Raw genomic sequence first — 11,716 nt, forward strand, 5'->3', positions numbered from 1 at the left:
GTATTATGGTAGGGAAACTTGGGTAAGATAGGGACTCGAGAAGGTAAGTGCGAGATTTTGTGGACGGATTAGGCTCATGTCCAATCCGACTAGAGAGGGAGGGGTGATCACTAAGGCGATAAGGCTTTGATAAGGTGCGATGGTTGATGGGCTTTTAGGATGGTGGAGGGGACAAAAAAAAAAAAATAGTTCGAACTACACGTTGAACGGAGGAAGTATCGAATGGCTGCATTTGATCGTCGGGATTTCTAGTCGGGATAGGATTGAATAGGATAGGATAAGCAATCTAGAGATTTGGTCATATCTTATCCATTGTTTGGTGAACTTCGGATTTAAAGTCAAATATTCTCATATCCTATCATATCCCGCATTTGGTATAAACCGTATATCAATTTAAATGACATATATGCCCCTTCGTGACGCTCGTGAAATATTCCGATCTTATTACTATAAAAATAACGTTCTCATACACAAAAAAACTTAAAAATATACACATTTTATTAGATTTTCAAACATCTCTGCAAAAAATAAATAAATAAAATGAAAATAGAGACAAATGAGACAAGAAAATTGTCGTCATTCTAAAACTTATCTTCTATATGACGGATAAGAGAAATCCTATCCGACCTTATCCTACCCCCTTCCGTCGGATTTTTTTATCCGGGTTATATCCCCTCTATATCCGACATTATACTATCCAGGACACCTACCAAACACGGGATAGGATAAAACATATCATATTCCGAACTTTATACGGACGGCCAAACGCAGCCTTAGTTGTTTAAGTAGGGGAGTTTGCAAAGATCCCAATTACCATAACAGATAGAGACGCTCTCTCTCCCTCTCGTGTGTTACTTTGAGTATGCCTTTTGGGGGGCTTGACTCACGTGAAACGGGCCGAGTCAATCCTCTCTCTCCAAGTGATCATCCCCTCTTTCGTCAGATCGGGCACGGGCCGTCTCTTCCATCGGACATGAGACTTGATATGTTACGGGGTGTAGAGTATAAATGAATTGTTCTTACTATTTATTTTTTGTTAGTCAGGAGTGCGATGAATTTATTGACTGATGGAGCTGAAATCTTTGTGATGAATAGTTGCCTTGCTCTTGAATTTTAAAGTCGCAAAAGACAAATCTCACTAAATGGGACTTTCGATTTCCAAAGGAAACGGAGTAAACAACATGCAGTGCAGACGGCACCCTCACTCTCCTGTCACCCTCGTCTCCCAAAGTAAATGACTACAGATCAAAAAATTTCTCGAGAAGCAATTTGTGCTTAGGTGAACACCCTTTTACAAGTTTTGATATCCATTCTAAAAAGTTTCATAGATTTGACCCCAAAAAATATTGAGACTGAATTTAGATGAGCTGGTTGGATTAGGTGAGCTATCGTCGATGCCGGGCTACCACAACCTCAAGCGGGGTTGCCAAGGTGGCGTCACCTGAGGCGACGCCACCTCGAGGTTGCACGACATCAATGCTAAGGTCGTGCGAACTCAGGCAAGGAGCACTAATACGGGATTTGGTTTGCTGACTTTGGATATGGCTCGCCGGCGGTAAAATCCAAGCTCACGGTTGGCGAAAGCGCAAATTCGTAGAAGAAAACCTGTGATGGTAAAAATGAAATTTAGATATTTTAGCCAAGACAAAGTTGGAAGAAAAATATCAAATGTTAATGTTGGGGGTACTCACATTCGGCTAAGAGCATTTGAAAATGCTAACTTTGCCCCAAAGGCTTTTGCATTTTCATTGCCAAACATCGGACAAAAGGGTACTAGAAGTGACAAAAGGTTTAATGGGTGAATCTTATCTTTTGATTTTTTAATCTAATTTAATTAAGATATTGGTTAAAAAAAAGGGAAAAAACCACCAAAAACCCTGAACTATGCCAACTGTGACATATTTACCATAAACTTTTTTTTGTGACACAAAAAATCCCAAACTTTTACTTATGTGACACATTTACTCCAAACTTTTTCTTGTGACATTGAAAACCCTAAACTTATACCCGTGTGACATATTTACCCCAAAATATTTTTTTGTGACATCAAAAATCCTAAACTTATATTCGTATGACACATTTACCTCAAAACTTTGAGGTAAATGTGTCACACGAATATAAGTTTGGAGTTTTTAGTGTCACAACAAAAAGTTTGGGGTAAATGTGTCACACGAGCACAAGTTTGGGGTAAATGTGTCATAGCGGGCATAGTTTAGGATTTTTGGTGGCTTTTTCCCTAAAAAAAATTAAGATTTAGACCAAAAACCATGTTGTTTTAAAGATAGGAATCAATTTACTAATTGATTGTAATAGAACTTGCCTTTGACAATAAATATGTTTTTTCATGCAAGGATCGCAATCGATTTACAATAAAATACATGCACATTTACTCATATAGATATGCAAAGTATCTAGGTATCTTCAGGGGCGATGCTAATTTTACTTCTTATATTACTAAGTCCACCACATTTACACTAAAAAGATAAAATTGACCTCAGTCATTCAATTGCAAAGTGATGGCCCCATTTAATTTTCTTTTCATATTTTTTTCTATTCCTATTTAAGATCTAGTTGCCATAATTAAACATTTCATACTTTTTTTTTGTTTTTTAAGTGTATTCCTAAATATTCTTATAATGTTTTATATGCTACGTATAAAAATATCTCGCCAATTCTGAGGGGAAAAGACAAATTATTTGATATTGTAAAAACCTTAAAAATCTCTTATAGTATATTTTTCATTCTTCGTCTCTCCTATCTCAAAAACTAATTCTCTTGATTAATTTTTTTATTTTTATTTTTATTTTTATTTTTATTTTTATTAGTCTAATATATCGAGTCTCTTTACTAACTATATTGAAATGTTTATCGTTTTTCATTACTATTGACGAGATATTTTTACACAAAGCATATAAGACAATTATAGAAATTAGGAAATGTACTAAAATATTATGAAAAAAAGACATCTTGATATCTTTTCATAAACACTTTAAAGATGATATTCATATTTGTTAATCCAAAATAAAGAGATTTCGTGGCATTTTAAAAAAATTCTGATTTTATGCAATGTTTTGATTCAATCATGTTTTGTCTTTAAAGTTTCATGTTGGAGAATGTAATTGTGATTTTATTTTAGAAAATATTCAAAAAAAAAATTTCTTTTGCTTCAATATATATATAAGAAGACTAATAAGAAGGATTTGACAGTGATATGCACAACAAAGGTGAAACTTTGTAAACAAATTATTGTGCTAAAAAAATTGTCTACGTTAAATAATTTCTAGATTGTACTCGATAGTGTATCCATAAATTTGTTCAACAACATAGAAATGAACAAAGTTTTCAGGGAATTTCTCTTTTTGACAAAACTAATTTTTATAGAAGTAAAATCTAGCATTTAAAAAGTATAATGCCTTTTAATATACATGAGAGTTTTGTCTTAACTAAAACCTACATAGGAACACAAAAACTAAAAAAGAAAAAGATGAATGTAAATAAATTTGGGGCCACCACTTTAAATTGCAATTGATTGATTGAGAGTCAATTTTATCTTTTTGGTAAAATTTGTGTGGATTTAGTCATATAAAGGGTGGAATATTGCCACCTTACCTTCAGTAATTGATAATAAATTAGTAGATATCATTTTAATGGCTCAAAATCTTGAAATATATTTTTTCTCATCCACGTTTAATATCAATTGATCATCTTTATACTTGTCCTTTACAAATTTTCATTTTTTTCGCTAAGTAAATAAATTTGATTGACACAATGGAGGGTTGACTTTGAAATTATTCACTTTTGTTTGAAACAATGACAAGAGGGCATTTGATACAAAAAATAAGAGGAAATTTCACTTAGTATATCCATGTGTCGGAATATACTAAGGCTCCGTTTATTTCACGGAAAATATTTTTTTGGAAAACATTTTCCCCAATTTATGGTGTTTGGTGGTCGGAAAATGAGCGGTCAATGAAAAATATTTTCCGGTCAACAAAAAAACCTTATAAAACTAAGGAAAATGATTTCCTCATTTTGAGAAGAGGAAAACATTTTCCACACTTTTCATTCCTCCTCTCTTTCAACTATTTTTTCTTTTTAATTATTTTTTTGCTTTCTTTTCATTTTTATTTATTTTTGGGAAAATTCCAATTAAGGGCCTCAAGTGACTGATTTTTTTCAAAAAAGGGCTCAAAGTGGACTTCGTTTCGAATAAGGGCATGAAGTGCTCCTTTTGTTTAAAAAAAGGGCCTGGCCGAAGGGTATTTCTGTCTTTTACTCTTTTTTACAATTTTATCTTCTTCTTTTTTCTGCTTTCCTTTTCTTTTCATTTTTCCTTTCCTTTTTTTCTTTTTCCCCTCCCCTCCCCTCCCCTCACCCAGCCATGGTCCACCATTGACGTCCACCTGCAATCCTCCCAAAAAGAAGAGCATGGCTCGAGACAACACCTCCTGCGGGGAAGGGACCGTGCCGAGGCCTTTGAAGATATCCCGGCAAGCGAGGAACAGATCTTAGAGGGCCATCGGGAACGGCACAACGCGGTGTCGCTTGATCCTCCTGGTGCACCTCTTCCTCCCGATAACCCCATTGATATACCCAACCCGCTATGATTCACGTGCCCGACCAACGTTCCGTTCATGCCCCGATCCACCAACGTCGCCCCTATCCTCATTCGAAACTCGTTTCCAATCACTACCTACCTCTCTCGAAGTAATGTCGCAAGCTGGTCAAGAGCAATCGCAAGAGGTTCTAGAAACCTCGATTTTCATCTCGATGCTTCAACTCAAGCCGAGATTTTTCCCGCGTCGATCGGCTCCGGAAGACTATTACGAATTGTTCAACGATACAAGGGACTAAAGAACCGTGTTGAGTCGAACCAAAAACCAAAGTGATAACTTCGTTAAAACACGTGGACCCACAACGTTGAAGACGACCCGGTTGCTCGGACGAACGTACGTGGAGCCTCGTCTCGTGACGACGATCAATGGGTAGGCGACGAATCGGATGGAGGAGGAAAGAGTAAGCGAGAAAAAAAATAAAAGGAAAGCTTTGAGATGAGATGGAAGTTGGGGGGAGAGAGAGAGGTGGTGGGAAGTAAACAGTAAGAGGAATAAGATAGATATACAGGCGCTGCAGGGGAGAGGAAAACCGGGGGCCATCTCGGGTGGGCGCGTAGTCCTCCGCACGCGACGATCACCTTCCTCCTCCACCCTCCCATGTGTGCGTCGTCCTCCTCCTGCTCCCCCCTGCTCCTCCCGGTTCGGCGCTTTGAGCAGCATGCGGGCCCTACAGATCGGGTAGTACACCACCAGCATCGACAGCACCATGACAACGCGCACGAGCACGAGCACGAGCACGGCCATCACGATGCCGAGGAGCGGCTTCTCCGCAGGCGTGAGCTCGCTGTGGCCCATCTTTGTCGTAGGCGTTGCGGTGGATGTACGCAGCGAACCGCTTCTTGAGCTCGGCCGGGTTCTCCGGCGTCGGCCTCCGGCTCCGGCTTGGGGAGGGGGTAGTCGTCCTTGTCGGCGGGGCGGTGGGGAGAGGTCTTTGAGCTCGCTTTTCATGGAGGAGGGAAATGCCGACGCGCGGCGGGGGCGTTTCCATGGAATCGGAGCACCGGTGGTGGCGGTGCACTATGGAGGAGGAAGAGAGGAGTGCTTCGTCAATGGTGGACCGTGGCTGGGAGAGTGGAGGGGAGGGGAAAAAGAAAAAAAGGAAAAGAAAAAATGAAAAGAAAATGAAAGCAGAAAAAAAGAAGATAAAATTGTAAAAAAGAGTAAAAGACAGAAATACCCTTCGGCCAGGTCCTTTTTTGAAACAAAAAGAGCACTTTAGGCCCTTATTCGAAACAAAGTCCAATTTGGGCCCTTTTTTGAAAAAATCAGGCCACTTGAGACCCTTAATTGGAATTTTCCCTTTATTTTTTCAAAATTCGAAAATTTTACTTTTTATTTTTCAGATGAAATTTTTTTCTCTTTTTTGTCTTTTCTTTTTTTTAGTATTCCTTCTTTGCCGGTCGCCAGCCATAGCTACGATCGGTGGGCGGGCCGGTGAGGCCTAGCATCGCTAGCCTCGATAAAGGCCAGGCCTCGCCAACCTTGCGCGAGCCCGGGCTAGGGATCGCCGGCCTCGATCGAGGCCAAGTCGATCGCCGTCAACCTCGATAAAGCCGGGCCTCGCCCGATCCGGCGAAGCTAAGCAAACCGTTGCCGGCCTCGCGCGAGCCCGGACCAGCAGTCATCGGACTTGAGGGAGGCCAAGCATTGCCTACGGCCGGTCGCCGGCCGTCGTTGGGACCGGCGGCCGGCTTAAAACTATAATTGAAAAAAAAGACATTAACAAGAAAAAAAAAGAGGAAGGAGAAAAAAGGAAAAAAGATAAATAATTAAAAATATTAAAATTCGATTTTAAAAAATAAAAATGAAAAAATCGAAAAACAATAAATTATTAATTGAAGTGCATGGAGGAAAATTATATCCAATTTTCCATCCCAAACAACAGAAAATGTTTTCCTGATTTTTTTCATATTTCAACCAAACACCGGAAAATATAGTGATTTTCTTGAAAATTGACTTCCTATAAAATATTTTCCAGAAACTAACTCATTTTCCGTGAAACAAACGGAGCCTAAAGGAAAAATGTCAAATGGCGGTTAATCACAGTAATTCAAAAAAATATAACTTATATTTTTGTTTTGGTCAGAAATATTTATCTATAAGTCAAGTGTATGTAAAATTTGAAGGTTAAGTAAAGCGTGAATATTAAGTGAAGTGTTGCTTTAGAATGTAAAGTAAAAGAGGAGTTTAGAATGAAAATTATCGCCTTTTATTTACTTTTTTTGTTTAAGGCACGAATATAACTATAAATAGAAAGTACTCGTACACGACAAGAACCGAAGATACCGGAGCAAAAGCAATCAATCATCAGCAGCGTTCATCCTCTTGAAGTCAACCAGGCGCCGCAGGATCACAATCGTGCTCTCCTCTCGTCACCGTAATGGGATTGGAGCAGCCATCGCCGGCGTCAAGCGAGGGCCGCCCCTAGCCAGCGCTCAGCTTCGATTTTGCTACAAGAATGGCAAGAAGAGCGTCAAGTGGACCGAGGAAGAATCCACTGAAACTTACGGAAGAATTTTGCAGAACCGAGAAGATGAACTTGTTTATGTTCGCGGATTCTATTAGTTGAGGCCGAGCTCTGTTCAATCGGAAGATGCTGTGAAGCCGTCCATGTAGATGATCAAATCACAGATCAGCAACGACATGAATTACGAGTCTTTCCGGTTCTACAACACGAAATCAAACACGAAATCAGAGACAGAAAATTAGAAATAGAATCGGGAAAAAGTAGGAGTGAAGAAGGAGAATGCAGATTCTCTTCCGCCATAGCTGCTGGACTCTCGGCTGGAATGGATGAAGAAGCACTGACCAGATGAAGAATTGAAGATGAAACTCTCGGTTAAACTTGGAACTAGCTATTGTGAAGCTTCCACAAGCTTGGAAGAATCAAAGAAGAATTTAGTATTCTCTCCAAGAGAGAGAGCTACTGGAACAAGAGATTTTTTTTCCCAAAGAGAACCAGACAGCTCGTGAGATTCCTCCTACAAAAGAGATCAAAATAAGAGAAGGATGGTGAGGGCTTCCCTCGCCCTCGCCGGCTATCGGCAAGGGAAGCCTTGGCCAAGGCCGACCCTCGCCAGATTCTGGCGATGGCCAGGTGAGGAGGGGAGAGAAAAAAAAATAAAAAAAAAATAAGGAAAATAAAAAAAAGGAAAAAAATTATAAAAAAGCAAAAGATGAAAATACCCTTTGACTTGACCTTTTTTTGAAATAATGAGGGCACTTCAGGCCATTCTTTAAACTAGGGTTCACTTCGAGTTCTCATCTATTTATTCTCTAGCAATATATTATCCAAATAATTTCCCCTCTTCTATAAGTGTTTTTTTTTTTAAATCGTGTTGTCTACTTTTTCAAGGGAAAATTGTCCAACAAATCGTAAACCTAAAGTACAACGGTCAATTCAATCCTCTAAACTTTGCAATTGTGTCAATTTAGTTTTAAACCTTCTAACAATTTATCAATTTAATCCTAAATATTTTTGAAAACTTATCAATGTAGTCCTTTCGGCCATTTATACAATTAACGGGTTTATGACTAAATTAACAAAACTTCAAAATGCATCGGACTAAATTGACACAATTGAAAGATGTATGACTAAATTGGCAAAAATTGGCGCAATTAAAAAGTTTAAGACTAAATTGGCCACTATACAATTGACTTAAGACTTTTTGGACAATTATTCCTAGGGTCTTGCTGGCATGACAATGTAACAGTACAACGGTAGAATGCTAGGCATGGTCAGAGGTGGATCCAATCAAGATTGCTAAATATATTTTTTTGTCATTCATAACACTTACGATTAGAATTGCACCGTTAATACTGTTATATCGTCAACTTCTCAAATTCCTTATTCCCCTTTCCATGATTTTCACTTTGCCTCCCTTGGCCCTGATTCACACGCCGGCCTTCGCCTCTCGACGGAGAAACCTCATTTGATCTCAGACTTCGAAGTTAGTCAACAATGTCAGTGACTCCTGATCCAGGATTCTCGATCTCATAAGCCATAATTGTCGAACAACTGCACCGTTCCACATCGGCTCCTCCGTTCTCTAAACAAAAGATATAATGAAGTGGTCCAGACTTCTTCCCATGGTCGGGCCGACATAGTTTATGTTTGACGTCCCCACATTATCTTAGTCATTCAATGCACCTAAGGTAACCTTTTTCCCTCGATTCAGTTGTTCAACGCATTCGATCATCGTATAGGTTTCAATTCAAATTCAAATTTTCTCTTACATCAGCAAGACGGTAACTTCAACACACATGCAGCAACTATCCGTGAACGAAACTCGACCAGATCCCAAAACTCACGCCTCTTTCCATTCCAAACATCAAGTTGACTTTGCTTCGACTTGAGTCGAATGGAATTGCTCGGTCTGGATTGTGAATTTCCGGCTTAATAACTTGGGCAAATCACTTCAGCGAACTACAATGCAATACATTGATGTCGCTGAACATCATAGAAAGCAGAAAAATGACATTACGACGAGTGATGATATTTTAATGCTCGTTGCTTTACATGTATCATATACAGTATTACATTATCTCGTACAACATACAAAAAAAAGAATCTGAGAGCACATACAGCTAGCTGGTCTCGGCAAAAGGAATGCCCTAAAGCTTTGCGAAGACAGAGAAGTTGAACAGAAGAAGAGGAAGAAACGCACCTCGTCGGGGATGTCCAATCTTTAATCAGATAGAACTTTCGCAAGGTATCATATTGAGCCGATTTGGTAGAAACTACAGTTCGTGGCAGTGCAAGCAATTCCTGAAGGAGTTCACCCAGAAAGGCCTGCGAAAGAGTATGTTCTTCTGGGAAGCCTTGGAATCCTGATGGCGCAGCGAGATCGAGCTTCTCATTTCTTGAGCCCTTACCTCAGCCGTTCTCAGTTTGTTCAATATCCTGTCCATCCCTGTGGATCGCTTCCTTTCCAGTTTCATCTGAACCAAAATTACACATTTGCAAAGTGAATACAATTGATTTCCGTGACTAATATTGTGAAAATTCAAATACCGGACTGCATTGTACTTGAGGAGTTCGAGTATAGGCTTATAGTAACCTAGTGCATTGTCAGAGCCAAAGTAGACAAAGCTGATTCAAACTTTGAAATTTAAAGACTAGATCATGCGTGCTGCTCTTTTGTTTCTGAAATTAACTTCCCGTCCACTCTGTACCATTTTAGCTTAGAAATATTCTCCTTTGTTGGCAACTCATTCAATTTCACTTAACATCATTGAAGTAGATACCAGACGAGCAATCATTCGAGCTAAAATAGCAGAGGGCCGACCTCTAGTTTCTTTATTGCCGCTTCTGCTTTTGCCTTCTGTAGATTTTCCCAGGCTGTGATCTTTGCTTCTTCCCTCTGCAACCTGCCAAAGAGAAGATTCATATGCATACCGGCTTATGCAACATCTCCGTCCATGTGTCAGATTCTACTTCCTAGTGCATTCATCGGTGTTCAGATCAATCCAGAATATTATTCACGCGAATGGGGAAAACTAGGCATGATACCTAACAATGGCATTAAGTAGAACAATACCAGGACATGTTCTTCGTGGTCTCTACCGTGTCCCAAGATGATCCTTGAGCTTCTCCTTTGCCAAATCTGTTCGAGTCCTCGACCCCTTGCCCGCCCTTTCTAGAGAGTCTTGCGGCATGCCTCCTCGACCAGCTAATCATGGTTGCCTGCTTGTCTATCCCCACGTCCCGCACTTCCAACTTCTCAGATCGTAAGCTCTGGGATGGAGGCGATTGACAATTAGAAGGCCTGATCTTCGGAGACGAGCTGGGGCTACTCTTTGGGCTCATCTGAGTCGCCATGTCCCTTCGTGAGACGGCGGGGGAAACCCCATTTCCATTGTTCTCGGTACAATCGAATTTCTCATCTGCAGATCGTTAAACCATTAAGGTTCCAAGCTGACATAAATCCAAATTTCAAGCGGAAGCAGAGGTCTGTTTAGTTTAAGGTTTAGTTCCACAAACGACTTGCATTTAGCTCAAGGGTTTCTCATCAATACCTGCACTACCTGACCTCTGTTTTTCCCCAGAAATAATTCAGAAGACAATGAGTCAAGAAAACAGCAGAACCAGATTTGCTTTTAATTCCCTGAATCGTAGTGTGACTGGCTTGCAATGTAAAGCATAGAAGTGAATGCAACAAAACCAAGAAGTGAATTCTCAGTTTCCACCACAACCAGAGAGAGAGAGAGAGAGAACAACATGCCAGAAAAATTATCTTCTACAAGCTTAAACACAAACCACAAGAACCATCTTGAGAAGAGCCTCTCAACATCAACATACCTCAACATTACCCAGAAATCATTTCTAAAACTGAAGCAAAGGCCCTGTTCACACACATCTAATAATGCACCACGAATCACACCAGCAACAACCACAGAAAGGGGGAAGAAAAAAAAACACAAGCAAGTCAAAATTGGAACTCACCCACCATCTCCGACCACCCAAGGCCGCTAGCAGACCGGCCCACATTGCCATCGTCATTACCCTTCTCACTCAGCACACCACCACGACCCAACCCGACACAGCCCATCACTCCTTCGTCGGCCACCATCACGCCCGTGGAGAACGGCGACCCCACGACGAAGCTCCGCCCGCTCCACCCGTCGACGACGCCCGGGGAGTAGCAGGGGTAGTAACCGGACTGGCCCAGTGGCCCGCTCTTCGACTTGGGCCGCCTCTGGTGGACGTTGGGGTGGGTAGGGAGGTGCGAGATATTGGCGGAGACGGGGCTGCAAATCCACCGCTCGGCGTCTTCCCATTTGGAAGGCAAGGTCCTGTTGCTGTTGAAGGGCGAGAACGAAGGCGACGAAGCGGGGTTGACGTGGGCTCTGGCGGCGGCGGCGGCGGCGGCGCCCGAGGGGACGCGCTCCGAGGTCCAGCCCTTCGGGGTGCCCAAGTCGTGGAAGGGAAGAGAGTTTCTCCTCTTCATCGACGACGATGGCGGAGACTGTCAGGGCGGGGGGACGAGGATGTGGCGGCCCAGTCGAAGTTCAAGATTTTGACGGAATTACATTATTACACACAATTAGAGGCAACAAAAAAAAAAGGGAAAAAGAAATAATTTTTTCTAGCATGAAGT

General features: G+C 41.0%; 1 protein-coding gene across 1 annotated transcript; it reads right to left on the reverse strand.

The window, feature by feature from the left end:
* Positions 1 to 9,067: 9,067 nt before the first annotated feature.
* LOC115746988 lies at positions 9,068 to 11,716 on the reverse strand. The gene is made up of 4 exons (XM_030682994.2): positions 11,062 to 11,716; positions 10,157 to 10,502; positions 9,905 to 9,986; positions 9,068 to 9,557 (listed from the first exon to the last, which is right to left on the reverse strand). The coding sequence occupies exons 1-4, from the start codon at positions 11,564 to 11,566 to the stop codon at positions 9,357 to 9,359; spliced, it is 1,134 nt and encodes a 377-aa protein (XP_030538854.1). The 5' UTR covers positions 11,567 to 11,716; the 3' UTR covers positions 9,068 to 9,356.

The sequence above is a fragment of the Rhodamnia argentea genome, chromosome 11 (genome assembly GCF_020921035.1).
Source record: "Rhodamnia argentea isolate NSW1041297 chromosome 11, ASM2092103v1, whole genome shotgun sequence".
In the NCBI taxonomy this organism is placed as follows: domain Eukaryota; kingdom Viridiplantae; phylum Streptophyta; class Magnoliopsida; order Myrtales; family Myrtaceae; genus Rhodamnia; species Rhodamnia argentea.